Source organism: Prionailurus viverrinus, chromosome D4, assembly GCF_022837055.1.
Source record: "Prionailurus viverrinus isolate Anna chromosome D4, UM_Priviv_1.0, whole genome shotgun sequence".
Lineage (NCBI taxonomy): Eukaryota > Metazoa > Chordata > Mammalia > Carnivora > Felidae > Prionailurus > Prionailurus viverrinus.
In genome coordinates, this window is record NC_062573.1 from 91,068,330 (window position 1) to 91,086,797 (window position 18,468).

Consider the following 18,468-nt stretch of genomic DNA (forward strand, 5'->3'; position numbering starts at 1 on the left):
CAAAGAGCAACCGCTAGAGACGGGAGTCTGCTCTCAGGAGGGTGAAGCCACAGGCCCCCTCCCCCCCCTCCCGCCCCAGGCCGGCGCGGTAACTCCCGTAGTTAGAGCGCACTGGGACGAGAATCCGAATAGGTATCAGGGTTCTACGACAAAATTAAAAGCTGCCACCTCCCAGTCTTTATCTCAAAGGAGCCGCTTCCGTCGTTAAAACGGTCAGAGTGTACCCATTTCCAGGGGCAGCTGGAAACGTATGTTCCAGGGAAGGGACGGTGAGGCGAGGCTGGATCTAACAATTGTTTCAGGTGGTTTCCTGCCTTCTTCCAAACACCTGGTGACGTTACGGAAGGAGCACAACGGCAAGGCTCAGGGTTGGTAAGCTCTCCGTGATCTCGGTGCCACCTGGGCTCAACCCAACGGCCAGCCAACCCCTCAGGGCGGCAAGCACGCTCCGAGCGCAAGAGGGGACAGCAGCGCGGGCCCGGCAGGCTGTCTGGCCTAGCGGGTCTCGGGGGAGAGGGCTCCGACCACGTCTCCCGCGGCACCGTGCCACTCTTTGGGGGCAGGCGGGAACGTGAGGCGGATAAAGTAGGATCCGTGGTTGTGTGCCAGGTAACTTTCTAGAACAAAAAGGGTCTGACAGCACCTCCTCCAGCCGCTCGGGGTAACCAACCAAGCCAGACCTGAGGCTTCTGCATCTTTGGGTGGGTCCCTACTCCGCCTAGGAGCCCCTCCGAGGCCAGCACGGGTCACTTCACGTCAACACAGCAGAGTAGTGCAAAACAATAGATTTTTATTTGTTCACAGTTAAACACAAGCAACTGCCTTGACATTTTAGAACATCCTAAGAAGGACAGCAAACCCTTTTGATTCCGACTCCCATTCACTAAGATTGTACCATTTTCTCTTGCAGCTCATGTTTATGGCATCTGACGTGGATTGTTTGACATGCTTTTAAGATCGAGGCGGGAAGGTTTAAACCTTTTGACGAGAGAGGACTTTCTCAAATTTAACTAAAAGCAATCAATTAAAAAAACTTTTTTCCACTGATGGGGACCCCTTTAAACTGCAAGTTAGCCACATGTGGTTGATCCATGATTGAGTTATAAAACTAGATTACGTCTTAGCAAAATCTGTTCCTCCGTAATATGCTTATGGTCCGCAGAAGTCTTCTGAAAAGTGATCACTGATTCTTTCTAGTGCAAAATGCCCGGCCGCCTCTTGATAAGCAGAAGTTTCTGCTGCACAGAGCAGCGCGTACCCTCCTGTCCAAACACTGTAGCAAGGTGGGGGAAGGGAGGGGGGCTCAAACTCTCCGGGGTCTCCTCTAAAAGATCTGTTCCAATGCGTCAACTAGTCTACGTATCCCAGAGGGTGGACCATTTGGTAGCAATGGGAAGGGAAGGGGGCAGAGAGCTCCTCTGCCTTCATTCATTGGTTTCAAGGCCAAAAGCGGTCATGGGCACAGGCTTCCGATGTCGCTACAGCCACTCTTCCCTCAGGTGAGCTTGTGCAGACCACAGACGGCAGGGAAAACACAGATACCCTGCTCTCCCCGCACATGTCACAGAGTCACGGACGGGGACACTGGGAACAAGGGTCACAGCAGCAGCCTCAGGGCCAGGCCCCGACCTAAACTGGCTCTTTCCCTCTAGAGAAAAGCACCATCCGGTGCGGTGGATTCCTCCACGGCATCAGGGGAGGGGAGGGCTCACGGTACAGAGCTGGGGCGGGGGGTGGCGCGTAAACAGGTACTCAGACATGTTCCGGAGACACGTCCTGGCACTCGCTGCCGGTCAGTTTCGAGCGTGTTCCTCGAGAGTGAAAGGGCAGCAGAGGAGGTGTGCTGGTGGGGGCCGTTCCACGAGCCCGCTCTCTTCCCAGCACGAGACGTGCTCTGGGTGGGGTGGGGCTTCTCCGGGGACCACTCTGAAGAGGGGCTGGCCTGTCCCCGAACATCTCAGGGCGGGTGGCCCTCCACCTCGACTGTGCTTCTGGACCAAGCCTGCCCTCTGCCCACACCCTCCATAACCTGCCCTCGCTTCCGCCCACCTCCCGGTGCTTTCCATCAAAAGAACGGTCATCTTGTGGCTTCGAGTGGTAGGTTCTAGTATTTGGTAAAAACTCCTGCTGGCTAGTCACAGCACATGCTAGATGCTCTCCGCAGAAACGCCCAACGTTTTATTCGGTGAGCCTGAACCCCTGCGGCCCGGCTCACAGGGACCCGTCGCCCCACTGTCCTAGTCGCCCCCTTCTACACGACTGTGAGACCCTGGCCTTTTGTGACAAAAACACCGGAAGCTACACGGGCTGGGGCAAATGGGGACAGAGCAGGGTCCGGGGTTTGGTCCGTTGTTGGGATTCTGCCCCCCGAGGCGCTGGCCTCCAGGCCGGCCGGCCGGCGGCACAGTGGGCTCTGTTCCAGCATCCGCGGCGTCCAGTCTACCTGCCCGGGAGAGCCGCGCCCTCTCCCCTGCACACGGTCCGCTGCTGCGGCTCACGCGGGAGCTTACCGGTCCTTTCTCTCTGCACACACGGAGCCTCGAAAGAACCCTCGGCTGGCAAAGCGAGCGAGGTCACGTCCGCCTGCCGCACGAGGCCGGAAACCTTTAAAACCCTCTTGCCCCAAGAAACGACCTTTGTCTCCTACCTTTGTTTTCTGACTCCTGGATAGATCTGTCTTCCGGTGCTATGCTAACCAAGTTTACAGGCTGCACGGCAGAACCCCGTCAAAAGCTTTTTAAAAATCCCTAAAAGCTCTGAGAGAGGTCCACGTGCTCATGTCCCATGGCAGATTCAGGACCACGTTTTCTCTATGGAGACCACGCTGCCACTCCCCCCCCCCCCCCCCCCAAATGATACTGTAGTGCTCCCTTTTAAAACAAAATTCATGCTGCCCAAGAAGCAGACTCTGGCCTCCTCAGGGCCTGTGCCGACCCCGGTTAGTGTCGGGCGGGGAGCAGAGCAGGTTACGCACATGGGCCAAAGGGCTCCGAGGTGGGCAAGCTCTGGGGCCGCCCAGCCCTGCCGTGTGCGACAGAAGGCTGCTCAGATGGTGTGAAGACATGCTCCGGCCCTGACGCTAATCATTCCGAGACATCTGCCCCACCGGTTCCCGGGCCTGAATTCTCTCTCTGGTGTTCCTCTATCATCACCCTCCTATCCTCAGAAAGACTCGAGGCAGCACGATCAAGTGACCTGTTGATTCCTGGCGAGTTTATCATTTTCAAAACTAAACCAAACCTTATGTTGACTCGAGTCCTCTGCAACATGCGAGCCTCCATTTGGAAGACGGGTAACTTCAACGTGCCTCCAGGCCTCGCCGCCCCCCCCCCCCCCCCCCCCCCCCCCCCGCGCCCTGGCTGAGTGAGACACACGGCCTCCTAGAACCCAAAGGAAGTGGAGTGCAGCTCCCTAGGCCGACGGCTGGGTTGCAGGCAGGTGCCGAGGGCCCTGGGCACAGAGACCGGCCCGCGCAGAGGCCCCTCGCCACCCTGCCGCCTCCTTCCCTGTATTTTTACAATCTGCCCCGTTTTTAAGGATGTTCTTTCTTTCTTTCCATTGGCCTCTGCCATTACCAGTTAATCAGGGAAAGGGCTTTGATCGAAGCGCCTGGTGTCTCTGTTTCATAGCACAGGCCTCTTGGGCTGGGGGAGGGTGAGCATTTTGACCTGGTTTCAGTACTTATCCTGTAACATTTTTTTTCCTTTCTGAATTTGTTCGTGCTTTCTTTTTCTAAAAAGGAACTAGGAAATAGGATGTATTCGGTTTTAAGCTTTCCTTTGGATGAAGCTGAATTAAACATGTGGGGTTATTAAACAGTCCACAAGGGACATCCAGCGGCAACTGTGGGACCGGGTGGGGCTGAGCATAGTCGGGCACACAGCCTCTCCTGGGCTGGGAACCGGTCACACCTGAAGATCCTGTCCTGAGGAGAGGCCCCTGCACCTGTGCCGTCGTGGTGACACAGGGTCTCTCGTTACCTAGCCCCCTCTGGTCAGGCTGCTAGAATATTTACTGCAATGCTTTACAAAAAAAAAAAAAAGACTTTTACCCTCACGTGCTGGAAGCTTCTGGATGCAGTAAGATTTCGTACCATTACAGTCCGTCTTTTCCCTCTTCGTGGCTGAACCCTCGTATACTTTTAACTAAGAGAATAAAAAGAGAAAACCCAGGTTCATTGGCTCTTTCCTATGAGTCTCTACTCGCCTCAGCTGGGACACTAAAGCAACAGCTCTTGGGCTTCCAGAAGTTACCTCGGGAGCCTCTGTTGAGTTCAGGTGCCGGGCTGGGGGCATCTCCCCCAAGCACGCGTGGGCCTTTGTCAACACTCGCCAGGACGTGGCCCTAAAACACTTTGCCATTACTGACGTGGAGCGGGGGGAGGGGAGGGGGCGCAGCAGCGTGCTCCCCGGAGAGTCGGCCCCGGAAAGCTAGGCTGGTGTGAGAAAGCTGTTACCTTTTTGGTGGTCTAGAACGCGTAACGGCAAGGCAGCTCCACCAGCCTGAGAAGCAATGGTCATTTGAACGTTAAAGAAACTCTGGGCCTTCAGAGCCTTTCCGCCGCGGCGTCACCGAGAAGCAGGCACGAACGAGGGACTCACAGGAACACAAAGGGAGAGAGGCAGATGGATGGAGGGGTTGAACCACGAGGCTCAGCTGGCACAGCCCCGTCCGAGGGGCAGCTCCTGGTCCCCAAGAGCTTCTCGGGCAATGGCTCGAGCCACCACCCGCCTCCCCTCCTGCAGAGAACGGTTTTACCACCCCACGGCGGCCTGGTTGAGCAGTCGCAGCTTTCGAACAAACGCCAAATAAATAAGAGGTAGCAGGGAAGGAGGGACAGACATTCCCAGAGAGGGGGACGGGCTCCACGGTGCCAGCTATGGACTTCTCTAACAACAGACGTTTGGTCACACACAACTTTCTAGGAAGCTTATCAGAACCGCCAACAGAACATTAAGGGTGAATAAACCTTTGTTTGGCTAGATCTGCTGCTTTAGATGCTGAACTTCAGAACCAAAAGCAGGGCAAAAGTCTCACGTAAAAAAGCTTCCACGTGAAGGTGACCAGCTTCGTGAGCCACATCCTCGTGGAAAGGGACAAAACCGGACTTACCTGCAACACCACCAGTGACCTGGGCTAACGGAGAGCCAACCCGTTCTCTGAGTTTCGGGAAAGGACAGAGTGGTGTGTTAGACTCAAAGATTAAATTTGGCCTCATATTGCACACGTTCAAAGGGCGCAACCACTGCGGGGGAGGCAGAAAGTGAAGCCACTGAGGAGCACGGACTGGCCCTCGGACTAGCCCACGCTGACCCTCGGACTAGCCCACACTGCTGGGTAAAAGAAAGACAGGGTGGGGAGCGGGTCGAGGGGAAAGTTAAGAGGCATTTCAATGCCAGATCCAAAAACCGTTCTGCATTCAGTCAACTGTGAAAAGGACCCCCAGCCCATTTCCACGGCGTGAGCCAGCCACCCAGACCCTGGAAATGGGGAGGCCTGGGAACGTGCATTCACACCTCCTGTTCTACGCCAGCAGTCTGCGAGTTAACACTGATTGACCGTCATCCTTCGCTGTGTTCATGATGAGTCTCGTTGTAGTCCATGATGTGCAGCTGTCCAACACTGTCCGGGGTCGGGGGGGACGGGTGCGGGCCATCTAGGCTCGGGGGGGCCTTGCCTTCCGCACCCGGGTCTTTGCCCGGTTCTGTCTTTAGCGTTTCAGAAAGGCTACTGATGGTCACGCTGTCCTCGTCACACTGGCTCTCGCTCTTATTACGAAATAACTCTCGCGCCTTCCTGCCCAGGAAGCTTTTCGAACTGGGAAGGGAGCCGACGGTGGTCGGGATGCTGGTGGCGGGCTCTCCCGTGGTCGTCTCCCACCGACTGCCGAACGGGCCCGCCCTCTGGCTGGGGGGCTTCTCCGGGGCCGAGAGCTCGCCACTGCCGCCCCCTCTGCTTCCACCGCCGCCCCGCACGCCGGCGGGCCTGGGGGGCTTGGTCTCGCCGTTGTGGCCAGGCGCCTCTTCGTTGTGCCCTGTTACAGAATCCGAGCAGCCGTCCTTACAACAGGCAAGCCTGTAAGAAAGCCGGGGAGGACAAAAGGGGTGGTGTTGGCAGCGCCTGTGTTCCGGAGGCACGCACGCGGACACTGAACGCCACGCTTCAGAACGGAGAGCCCGAGCGTGAGGTCTCAACGAGGGAAACCGAGTCACGACGAGGGACAGCAGAGGAGATCGCACATGTGAGCACTTCTGTGACCACATCCAGCGATTCAGGGCCAAGGACAGGGACGCACAGAGACCGCTGGGAGCCGTGAGCAAAAGGAAACCGAAGTGCCACAGCCCCGCCTGATCCAGGGGGACGGCTCCTTACGCCCCACGACACGGGCCCTGTTCTGCTGCTGACGCGGCCGAGGCACAGGCTGCTGGCGCCACCTCTGTTCTTACCTTTCTTCTGCCGCTTCTGCTGCTTCTGCTTTTTCTTCTTCAAGTTTCTTCAGGAGGCTGTCCTTCTCCAACCTGCCGTATAAATCTAAGATCTCCAACTCAAACACCTGGGTGATCCTCTTCTGAGCCTCATACCTGCTCTCTGCCGCCTGCAGCTGTCCTCTGAAACACAGGCGGCCCCAGAATATAGGAAGCTTTGCTTAACGCACACATCACTGCAGAAACCTTCCCCCGTGGGAGTTACCTGGCCTGGAGTTTGACATCCTCTAAATATTTCTTCTGTTCCAAAAGAAGGTGGTCTTTCTTGGCCAGGTGAGATTCCAGTTCCAAAATCCGTTTCTGAGAGGTGTCGAGCCTCTGATTCTGCTGGAGGACATGGCTTCTGTTTTTTTCTAGTTCTTTCCGATATGCAGCTTTCATCATTTCCACTTCCTAAAAAAAAGGGGGGGGGGGTGATTGGAGTTAGTCTTTTTAGAAAATGAACATGCCACGTCCATGTTGGAAAATCAAGGCGATAAGCACTGAGAAGGTACTCTGGGCCAGTCCTGGTGGAAATCTGAATTAGTACAACTTTTTGGAAAGTAAGCCGGCGGTAAGTATTAACCTAATACCCCTTCCTAGAAATCTACCCCTGAGGAAATCATCTGAACCACAAACAGACATTGGGGCACAAAAGGAATCATCTCAGCAGACTGAGAAGGGCAAAACACTGGAAGCACCGTTAAGTCAAATGTCAGGAAAACAGTTAAGTGAGTTAAAGCCCATTTCATAAGTTTTTAATAAACTTACAGTTTATACATCAGTAAAAGGATTTTTAAAAAGCAATCTATAAAGCCACGCGAATAGGATCAACTATGTAAACACTGACACAAGCATCAAATGAAACTAGGCCAACGTTCAGTTATAGTTTCAACATACTGGTGTCGCGGGTCTTTTTTTGTGTGTTTGTTTGTTTCTTTTCCCCTCACCCTGACGAAGGGAAAGCTGGCGGGCATGGCCCGGCCTCGCAGGGTTGCTCAGGCAACACGGCACTGGCAGATCAGGTGCCCCATAAGGTTTGGCGATCCCGCCAGGCAGATGGCCGGCCTGCTGACAGACTAAACCAGCTGAACCCAGGACAAGTGCACACTCACGCTCAGAAAAGACACAGAAAGAACGCTCTTCTAACAAGCACGTGTTACATTTGCGTTGTGCGTTTTCACCGTGGAAAGACACACATATAACTTACATAGATTTGTTTTTCTCAAAAAGATACACCATAAGGAACAAGGCAAAGAGCTTCCATGGAGGTGGGCCTCAAAGAATAACGGTGAATGCTTTCTTGGCGTGAAAGGCCACAGATTTAAGCTCAGAACTGGGCGCCAGATCACATGGCCATGCTGGCTGTGCCCAAGGGCTCCAGACTTGCTCACGTTAGGTGAACAAATCAGACCTCTGACATAAATGACAGCAGTTCTTCATGGAGAATCAAAGTACGGAACTCGGAACATCCGCGTGCTGCCACTAACCCTCCCGATCATCCCGTGACGTGCTACGCCAACACCTACCGGCCATGCCCAACCTCTCAGATACCCACCCCCCCGCCTCCCCCACTTGACTGAACAGCAGAAAGCCTGACTCCAGGCCCAAGGGCAAATCCTGGCAGGTTCAAGGCAACGACTGAGCTAAGGATGGGCACACACGACACAACCCTGGCTGATAACAAGGGTGGGACGTCTGGTGTGAGACCCGCAGGAAGCGTCCTCTCCTCTTCCGCGGGACGTCGTGGGGTCTACCTGTGACCACTGCACCCGCAGCTCACGCCTCGCAACCACCAGCACAGTGAGTCCGAGGACGAGGGTGCCGCGATGGGTCAGGTAGTGCCAGAGACGGAAAGAACTGGGTTTTGTTTTTGTGATTTCTTGCTTTTAAGTAATCTCTACATCCAACCTGGGGCTCGAACTCACAACCCCGAGATCAAGAGTCACATGCTTCACCAGCTGAGCCAGCCAGGCACCTCAGAACTGAGCTCCTTGCTGCTGTCCCTAAATTGCTGACTTGACCAACCCGGGACTCACCTGCTTTGGGACTTCTTGTCAAGCGAAATAAATAATGCAACTCCTTATCGTTAAGCCAATTTGGTTCCTCTTGTTGTTACTGCTTACGGCGGCAGGCATCCTGACTGCTACAAGTCAGGGTCAGCACGTCCATTTCAGGGACGATGAAACGGGGCCCAAAGAGGCCAGGTGGCCTGCTCGGGGCCCCAAGAGTACAAGCCTTCCAGCCGAAGGACAGCAGCACAGAGGCCAGCCCAGCGGCACTCTCGGGGGCGTCAGGAATGCGTATGAGTAATAAGGATGTTCGGGGCTGTCCTGTCCTGAGGTCTGTCTCCCCTCTGTCTTTTCCAAACCCCTTAGACTTCCAGAATGACTGGTGGCTGGTTTCTAGAGAAAGTTCCACACTTAAACGTCCTACTAAAGGGAGTCTGAGTCTGATAGCTGAGAGGAGCTGAGGAATAAGGAGTAACTCTATTAGGAAAATTACATCTCTCTGCTCCTAAGCCTACTCTGTACACTTGGCCCAGAAAGATGCTTTACAAAGCACAAGCCCGAGAAATCCTGAAAAGAAAGCCTGTGTGTGATGGAGAAGTTAGTGACAGGAAGCATCTGAACATTTACCATTAAAATTCCATTCCAACTCATTCCCAACTCGTTCGCTAACATTACCCGAGGCTATTTAGAAAGTGACACAAAACTTCTGCCTCAACACCACGGGTGAGTCGCTAATTAACGTAAGATCATCCCGATGCCGGCCTTGTTGCCAGAACTGAACCGCGATCTGCTGAAATTAAACCCAACGTTGAAAGGAAGAAAAGTTACGTACACTGGTATATGCCCCCAGTCCTGAGAGTTCCGTTCAACAGAAGTGGCTCCCCGTCCTTTCCTTGTCTCTCTCCCTCCGTCTCTCGGGGCGGGCACAGGCAGAAGAGAGACCCTGCCAGCCACCGTGTACCAACTCCCACGAGCCGCCTTCACTTGCACCTGACTCAGTCTCACAGCGAGACAGCTGGGGGACATCAGCTCGTGCGACGGCCAAGGACGCTCACCCCAGCAGGCCGGCGGGGGCACGGGGGGACGGCCGCCAAGAACGCTGAGCGGGCTCTCAGGAGACATCTGTCCCAACGCGTCCTACGAGCCCCGCCCCCGCCCCGGGCCTACCTTTGTGGTGTCCGAGTGCTTGTTCTGCAGCTGCTCCAGATACAGCTCGTTGACCTCCCCAAGGACCAGCAGCTGCCTGTTCAAGAACTCCATCTGCTGCTGGACCGACTCGCTGTTCGAGAGCTGTGACCGCAGCACAGAAACGGGCAAAGTGAAAGACCCCGCGACACAACGCAGGCCAGTGGGCATCAAAGAGCGCCCAGCCAGGAGCGCGTGATCTCAGGGCCCGGGCACGATAACCGCTCCCTCGGCCTCAAATCCCCTCACACGACGGCTGGCAGGGAGGAAGGCATCCAAGGGCAACGAAAATGGGCAGAAGAGCACTTCGAAACTGTGCTGTGCAAAGGGGACGCAGCCCAGGTGCACGTCATCGGAGTGGCCACCCACAAGATGCCCGGAGAGGACAGGCGTGCGTACGACAGTCACCGCAGGGACACGATGTCCAGGGTTAAAGCCCCGGAAAACTCACTTATTTCCTTCATAAGTGATCTCTACAGAGTGCAGTGAATCCCAACAAGGGAGGGATCCTAGCTCAAGAAATCTCTGTGAACCAACTTTTCAAGTTTATGTAAATGAGGATTTAAAAATAAGAGTTCCGGAGCGCCTGGGGGGCTCAGTCGGTCGAGCGTCCGACTTCGGCTCGGGTCACGAGCTCGCAGTTGAGGAGTTCGAGCCCCGCGTCGGGCTCCGCGCTGACGGCTCGGAGCCCGGAGCCCGGAGCCCGCTTCGGATTCTGCGTCTCCCTCGCTCTCTGCCCCCCTCCCCCCACCGCCCCACCCACTCGGCTCAGGCCAGACAGATGTGCCGCGGAGACCGTCCTGCACACTGGAAAGGGTTTAGCAGCACCAGTCCCCTGCCCTCTCGGCGTCGGTAGCACCAAAAACGCCTCCACACATTGCCCGGCGTCCCCTGGGGGGGTGGGGCCGGGAGGCCAACCCTGGGGGGAACCCTGGCCACCGGCGCACAGGCCCCATCGGAAGGAAGCGCGCCAGCAAGCTGTGTGAGAACAGACCGCGCCCGCCCCATTTCTTACCTTCTGGGAGACCTGACTGAGCAGCAGCTCGGTATGGCACACCTTACTGTTGGCCTTCTTCAACTCCAGACGCAGCTCTGCGATCATGTTCCTGCAGTCCTCCAGCTTTGTCTGCCCAAAGAGACGGGCCACGAAGTTACACAGAACCCGCGGGCCACGGCACCGGCCCACAGACAAGCGGGAAAGCCCAGGTTCCCTACTGCTCTACTCTTCTCGGGCCATCGGGATGTAGTTTCTTAGTTTCAAAAACTCAGCTACGGTTCATTTCTGGAGTTCCTGATTTGTTTGGCAAAAGAACGAAAAGATCTTGGACCCCAGACTCTGGGCCCCACCGCAGAGCCGTGGGGCTGCAGAGCAAACTCACAGCGGCGCCATGAGGAGACTGTGAGTGTTTGAGGGAAACGCAGTGACATCTGTCGGTCACCGTGCGCACTACGCCCCGGAGGCAGTTCAGGGTTTCAGGATCAGATGTGCTCGCTAGTCCCTGGGGATGATGTCATATCTTTGCAAAGCAGGGTTCGGGTGTTTGCGGGGATAAAAATCGCCCTGTGAAAACCAGCGTGAAACAGGAAATGAGGGCGCCAGTCTCCAATGTGATTCCAAGATCTGAGACTCCACGCGGTGCCAGACGGGCAGGCACGGCACTGGTCAGTTATTGTGGACATTTAAAAACGAAATTAAAAAAAACGTAAATTGACGTGTGTGATTTTCAAACAGCGACTGCGTCATCAGGACGTAAATACTAAGTCGCTCAGATCTGCTCAACGAGCTGAACCATCAGGTGTCTCCCTTGGCTGCGGAACGCCAGGGAAGTTCCCCAAACGCCAAGGGAGGCTTGTAGGAACCAAGAGAGCTGGGAAGCCCTGCCTGACGCGAAACCCGCGTCCGGTGGCGTCGGAGACAAGAGCCTGCGTGCTGGCTGCGACGGACAAGGCGCCCCGGCGCCCTCCCTCGGCTGCCCCCGCCCGGTGGCCGCCCGCACCTGCAGCTCCTGGCTCTGGTTGTAGAACTCCTCTCGGTCGTGCTGCAGCTGTCTGATCTGGCTGTGGAGCTGGGTCACCATCGTGTCTCGCTGCTCCTGCAGCTGACTGTTTCTGGCTTGTTCCTTCTGCAGACTGACCTTCCATATCTGGATGTCCTTCTCTTGCAACTTCAGCTGGTCTTTCTGACGGGGACCAAGGATGTGATCGTTTTAGCCGTCTGCCACCGTGGGCGGTGAGGCTCGAGGACGAGGCATACCGCGGATGTCTCATGCAGACGGCCACGTGCTACCCTGCCACGGGAACCCCGGGCCCCGCGTCCGCCAGCTCACAACTGTCCAGCGTGGCTCAAGGTCAAGGGTTAACCAATTTCACAGTAGCAAACGGATCACAAGATGCCAGAAGAAATTTTCCCAGGGGCCGACTGCCCCCAGTACCTTCAAAAGCCCTAACCATCAGCTCTGGTGTAAGCCCTCTCATACACGCTATCAATTGAGGTCACTAAAAACGAGGAACGTTTACCGACCACCCACCCAGGCACCGCGCAGCAGTCATGTGACTTCTTCACGTTTTAAAAGGCAAGCGCTGCTGTTCTCATTCCTATTTTACAGAACGGCTAACAGAGGCTCCGAGAGGCTTCACCACTTTCCTAAGGTGGTAAGTGGTAGAGCCACGGTTCAGCCTCCAGGCCCAACTGGCTTCTCAACTGTGCTACAAGATTTTTGCCATAGAACAGCTTTAGGAGAGCCGGTTTCATATTTGGAGAAACAAAATGATCCGTTGGCCCTGTTGTCATCACAGCCAATTACGCACAAACAGGTCCCTTGTCCCACGGTGTCTGAGGGCGGCAAGCCAATTCGGAGATCCGGCCGGTCACGCTTCGGCCTCGGAGACCAAGCGGCGGCCCCTGGCCCCACGGGGAGCACAGCTAGGCCTGAACCCCCGGGCCTCGACGCAGCTGCTGCTGTTTGCAGACTGTCGTGCTGACACGAGACCACACGCAGCCTCAGCCGAGCCGCCGCCCCACCCCCCTCTCCCCCGGATGCTCACCATGGCGGCGTTGTGCTCCTCCAGAGCCGCCGCCCTGGTCACCCGACGGAGGAGTCGCCTGTTCCGGAGAGCGTGCTGCTGCCTCTTAAAACGCTCATAGAGCAGCTGGTTGTGCAGTAAAAGCAACTGGTTACGGAGGGTGCGGATCTCATCTGAGGGAGGAGAGCCTGATTTTAAAGCAGAGGGAGGGTGGCAGAGATGCCTTTTACAGAAGGTTCGATCGAGACCCTCCCGTGGCTACTAGCCCAAGAAACGCAATTCTTCCAGAAACAGATCAGCACTCCTTTTGCACACGACCACGTGGGTCTCGGCAACAGCCATTCGTTAGAAGGGGAAGACGACTCACTACCCATCTCCGCTTTAAAGGAACACAAGAGGGTACGATGCGGGAGGACTCCCGGGGACTTTCCCACACCGTTACTCAAGGCTCCTCTCTTCCCTCCCCTGTCGTGCTCTCCCCCAGGCACGTCTCTGGTACCACTGGCCTCCCTGGGGTCTTTTCGAGGGAAGCCCGGCAGGAGGGCTGCACGTTCTGCACTCCTGCTCACAGGCACTTGCCATGTGCCACTTGTCAAAAGTAGGAAATGCTGGCTTCCCAACACCTGACACGCTAGAGGCCGAGCAGATATGCCAGCTGGAGCCGTAGCAAAGGAGAGACCCGTCCCTACAGCGCATGCCTCCTCCAGGGACAGAAAAGGCGGCAAGCACACAGGACCCACACGGGCTGGGTTTGGGGCTCAAGTAACAACTTTACCTCCAAAGTGGGTCCAGTCGACAGACTTGCTGGGTAAAGACAACCTAGGAAGAAAGGTTTGGGGTGAAACAAAGTTACCGAGCTCGCCTGGGAAACCTCCTCCGGGCCTTTCAGTGCAAGAGCCCTTCCTTGCGGTCAAAGCATCAGAGGGATAAGAAAGTTCCAATCGCCAGGGCCGTGGGGAGTTCGAGGCAACAGCACACATCGGATGCAGGGCCGGCGCCCACACCAAGCAGGACCCAGTCTCCGGGGTGGAGGGGCCCTCGCTCGGTGCGCGCTCAGGCCGGCCTTTGCTCGGCTCTCCAAGGCGACGGAGTGATCAAACACACTGCCGGCTATTTCAACCCTCTGCACTGCACTACACGGGCAAGTAGCCAAGTTTAAGGAGAAAGTAGGTAATTTACCTGAGCGTGTTACACCACATCTCATTCAAAAAGAGAAATCCCTTGTCAAATTCCACCTGAGGTTATTATATTAGAGACCCTGTTTAGCAACAGCAGAGGATTCAGGCTCTGGACTGGGGGTTCCCTTACCCCCTCCCTAGCTAACCGGTGCAAAGGGTAATAAATGAAGGGTTGCAACAGTGGCTTGGACAGGATTCGTCTAAGAAACCCTACGTGTGAGTGCGGGTGTGGAGGAGGGGGCAGGCCACCCCAGCCTCGCACTGAAATGCTGCCGACTTTGCCTTCCCTCCAAGGAGCTGTGTCACCAAAACAGAAAGAACAATCTACAGCTAGATAAGGAAACGCCAGGACAAACCTCCCTGTCCCACCTGAATACCACAACCTCATCCTCCGATTTTCGGAGCAACCGTGAATGTGTCTGAGCTCCGTCACGGTACGGCGGCACGGGTCGGCGGCCCCGGGACCGCCGCGGTCAGGTGCGCGTGGACGCGACACAGTCCCGCACACGCAGAGGCGCCAGACTGGAAGGGCACTGACAGACACGGGGGAGCCAGCTGCCTCCATGAACACGGGGAACGAGTCCCGTGTCCGTCCCTGACTGCCTGTATTTTCTGATGAAACCGGACATTGAAAGGGAAGAGAACGGGCCGGGGCCTTACCTGTTCAGCTCCTTGCTGTGTGCGTCCGCTCCCTGCTGTATCAGTCTATCCAGTATTTCCACTGGGGAGGTAGAGGGCGCACGGTCTTCCTCCGCGTTTCCTTTCGCTTTCTTTAACAGTTCCTTGGTCTTCTTGCCGACGAAGTGATGGGCGGTCTTTGGCAACGCCACCTCAAAAAGATGCTCGTAAGGGGGAGGCTGCCCACTTCCAAGGCCCACGCCCCTCTGAGGCGGGATTTTACAAGGGCTAGGAGTGAGGATGTTGGTCTCCAGCGAAGCCTGGCGCTCCCTGTTCCCGGCAGGGCTCTCGCCGGTGCCTCCACAGGGCAGATCTATGGGAGTAAAGGCCTGCTTTGGTGCGTCAGGCCCAAGCTTGTCCAGGGAGGAGTTTAAAGGCTCAGGGTTCACACTGGTGCCGTGAGCGACGGAGGCGGCCGAATGGGTCTTCCGAGGGCAGCCCGGGAGACTGTCCCGGTAGAAGGGAGAGTCGAAGCCTCCTCGAGGAACCAGGAGCTCGGCGTCAGCTGTGGTGATCTCGGAGAGCTCTTTAGATATTGCCGCTGAGAGGAGGGAGGGAGGGAGACAGGAGGCGCCACTGTAAACGGGCCATCTGGGCGAGGCCGGGCCGTGCGGGGCTGTGTGATGCCGAGTACCACCCAGAGCGACACGTAAGACCCAGAATGAGACTCCCATCTTCTACCCCCTAGAGAAGAAAAGCCCAGCAAGCCTGGGAGCGTCGACACTAAATCCCGGTTTTAGGGCACAATGGGCGCTTTGTCATCGAGTGGCGATCCCGTCCAAGCCCAGAATCCCACACCTCACCTTCTTCTTTATCTTTTTCAACACTATCTTCTTCCGAGGCCAGGTCCCCTAAAAACCCTGGAAGGTCACTGAGAGTGACAGAACCTTTGCTGCCAGACAGCTCTTCTAAAGAGAAACAAAGACAAGGCGAGTCAAAAAAACACACCGGTAGCCCCCACAACCGGAAAGCTGTTCCGCTGCAGAAGATGGCCATCACGACTCGTCCTGCCGAGTGCATGGAGGAGCACTCGGAGCGGCTCTCCCTGGAGCTACTCCAGAAAGCTACAATCGAGGGTCTAATTAAAGGTATGGAAAATTAATCCCACGGAAAATAAAATCTTTTTTTTTTTTTTTATAGTTTTATTTATTTTCAGAGCAAGCAGGGGAGGGGCAGACAGAGAGGGAAAGAATCCCAAGCAAGCCCTGCACTGTCAGTGCAGAGCCCGACGAGGGGCTCAAACTCACGAACCGTGAGATCATGACCCGAGTCGAAACCAAGAGTCGGATGCTTCACTGTGCGGCCCCCGGGCGCCCCCAAAATCCTCTATTCTAAGGTCTCGGGGAACAGATAAAACCGTCTGACCAGTGCAAAACACAGGCACTCCACCGCAATAGCTTAAAAGCGCTTTTTTGGAAGTTATTATTAGATTGGTTTTTAGAACTGATTACGTTTCATTATCTCTGGGCTTCACCGTTTGTGGTGTTCCAGAATTTCCTTGTTTCCACATCTAACCCAAGAGGAGACAAGCAACGCCTAGCGTTACCCAGAGACCTTACCTAATCCTCTGTCATTCGGAAGATGGTGTTGTCTGTGTAGACAGGGCCTTGCTGAATCTGTTCTCTCTTCCTGAAAAGACAGGCATCATTTACGTGACAAGGCAGGAAACTGCGTACGTGTTCTCTTATGTAAGAAAAATACCCCAAAACGCTAAAGCGCTAACACGTTATGAAGGAGTTTCAAGTTTAGCTCAGTGGTTCTCAAAGTGTTTGGTACCAGGATGCCTTTAGAGTCTTAAGAACTGAGAGTTCCGTGAGCTTTTCCTTTATGGGGTTCTATCTATTGATAGTCAACCGTATTCGAAATCAAAACAAGAAGTTTTTAAATACTTACTAATTCACTTAAAAAGAACAAGCCCACTACGTGTAAACACGAACAACATAACCTTCTATGAAACGTGACTATAGCTCCCAACACAAAACAGTAAGAACTCGAGTGAGAAGACTGAAGTGTCCTCCGTGTCGCCAGCTCTCCTGGCTGAACGGCAGATTCCCGCCCTGCCTCTCCCTGTAGCCCTGCCACGCGCTACCCTGGCGACACCGCTAGGCCCCGTGTTAAGCAGCCACGGAAAGACTTAATCTTTCCTATCACACCGAGACCTGACGGAGTCATTTCGTGAACTTAGGTACAGCGTGGACTCTGAAGCCATGGCACCTGCCCTTCGTCCCATGTTCAAATCCACTGGCCTGCTCTGTACCCCGAACGCACCTTTACGTCCGCCGCCTCTGGTAACGCCACACGTGGAAACATTCGAAAGGCGCTGGCTCGCCACGTGGCGCAATGCTCCCAAACGTGCAAATATTCACCACGTGACATCGAAAACTCAATTATTCCCCAAGATCCCCAGGACTTTCTGGTCTCGTCACAAAAGTCTCGGGGACACCATCCAGATCATGGCAGCAGAGAGCAGCCGTTTCGTATCCTGACCTCACCTGAGAGGTGAATTTTATCACTGGCAACAAAGACTGTGCGTCGTCTATTTTGAAGTGACAGGCTCAGCTGGTCACGTAAGCAATGGCCTGTCTCCTACTCAGGTCTATGTAACCACAATCTGTCTGTCTGTCAACCATTCCTTCAAATAAAACCGGCGCTCCATGAGAAACGCAGCTGGTCCAGCACCAACTCAAGTAACGGCACCAGTGCCCATGAAGTAGCTTGTGTTTTATCTCAGAGAATCGCAAACGTACGTGGTCTCAAGGGTCGCGATGTCACAAAATTAATCACTTTTGTTGCTTTCTATAGAGACTCTTAAGGTACTGGTGTTTTTGGTTTTTTATCTTCCCCCCCTTAAACTGAAGAAACACGTTAAGGAAGAAGGTGCCCGCCCTGATGTGTGCCGGGGGCCGGCTGTTCCCACCCACCATACTGCACACGAGAGCAAATGCCGACCGGGTCAGGAGGGCAGAGCAGGTTAGTATTACTGTGAAGGCAGTCGACCTACTGGGTCCCCGAAAAGGGTTCTGGGGTCCCGGGGTCAGCAGATCACAGCGCGAGAGCTGCCCTTTAGCCAGTATTTCCAGTTGTTCTGATCCAAACCCATCACGTTTCAGGTCCAGACTCCACCTGACGTAACAAGCTTCCTTCCCAGGGCGAGGCTGCCCGTGGGTCACCGTGCGCAGGCAGAGGGACCGCAGGCAAGCGCGAGCGTACCTTCCTGGGGGGCGTGGCCGTGGCCTGCAGGACGGATGGGTGAACGTAGTCATCCGGGTGGCAGAGTGGGGCTGGAGGAGGAGAAGTTGCTGGGGTTCCCAGAGGAGTCCCTTTTCCACCTGTTCACAGACGACACACACGCCATCACTAAGCCTATTAGAAAACTCTGAATTTTTTCCAACTGGACTGTAAAGAAAGCCGCCAGACTTAACTTTCTAGGGATCTAGAGTTGTGGTTTTGGTCCACCTTCTATGTTCTTAAAGCCCCAAGGTTCGCATCAAGCGTCAAAAACAGGTTTACTGGGGCGCCTGGGTGGCTCAAGCGGTTAAGTGTCTGACTTCGGCTCGGGTCATGGTCTCACGGTTCTCGAGTTTGAGCCCCACGCCAGGTGAGCCCTCGTTTTTTCTGTCCGCACCCCAACTCTCCTCCCTCCCCGCCTCTCGCTCACTTGCGCCCTCTCTCTCTCTCTAACAACAAAACAAAACAAAAACAGGTTTACAACTGTCAGCAGCCCAAACTCACTATCGGACCTAAGAGACAGTTCCTTGCCCTACCCAGCAGGCCCAGACCAAGCAACCGAGTCCAGCCTCAGACACACGTACCAGTTGGACCAAAGACTTTACTGTAAGGGTGTGACAGGTCAGGTGGGACGTTTCCAGGAGAAGTTGGAGGAGTGGTCATACCACAAACCATAGATGGGCTCCAGAGAGTAGCCTG

At 55.3% G+C, this 18,468-nt stretch overlaps 1 protein-coding gene across 8 annotated transcripts in view; it reads right to left on the reverse strand.

The window, feature by feature from the left end:
- Positions 1-770: 770 nt before the first annotated feature.
- TSC1 (TSC complex subunit 1) overlaps positions 771-18,468 on the reverse strand; it is a 54,562-nt gene continuing 36,864 nt past the window's right edge. For 7 of the 8 annotated variants that reach the window (XM_047831178.1, XM_047831179.1, XM_047831181.1 and 4 more), the window contains 13 exons: positions 18,354-18,465; positions 17,752-17,870; positions 16,101-16,170; positions 15,345-15,449; positions 14,524-15,082; positions 13,461-13,504; positions 12,707-12,873; positions 11,659-11,841; positions 10,677-10,787; positions 9,644-9,766; positions 6,691-6,878; positions 6,447-6,608; positions 771-6,075 (listed from right to left, as the gene is read on the reverse strand). In XM_047831178.1, the coding sequence (XP_047687134.1) occupies positions 5,562-6,075; positions 6,447-6,608; positions 6,691-6,878; positions 9,644-9,766; positions 10,677-10,787; positions 11,659-11,841; positions 12,707-12,873; positions 13,461-13,504; positions 14,524-15,082; positions 15,345-15,449; positions 16,101-16,170; positions 17,752-17,870; positions 18,354-18,465 (2,457 nt within the window). In that variant the 3' untranslated portion in view covers positions 771-5,561. The remainder of the gene's footprint in view (positions 6,076-6,446; positions 6,609-6,690; positions 6,879-9,643; positions 9,767-10,676; positions 10,788-11,658; positions 11,842-12,706; positions 12,874-13,460; positions 13,505-14,523; positions 15,083-15,344; positions 15,450-16,100; positions 16,171-17,751; positions 17,871-18,353; positions 18,466-18,468) is intronic. The other variant, XM_047831183.1, reaches the window with a different exon arrangement.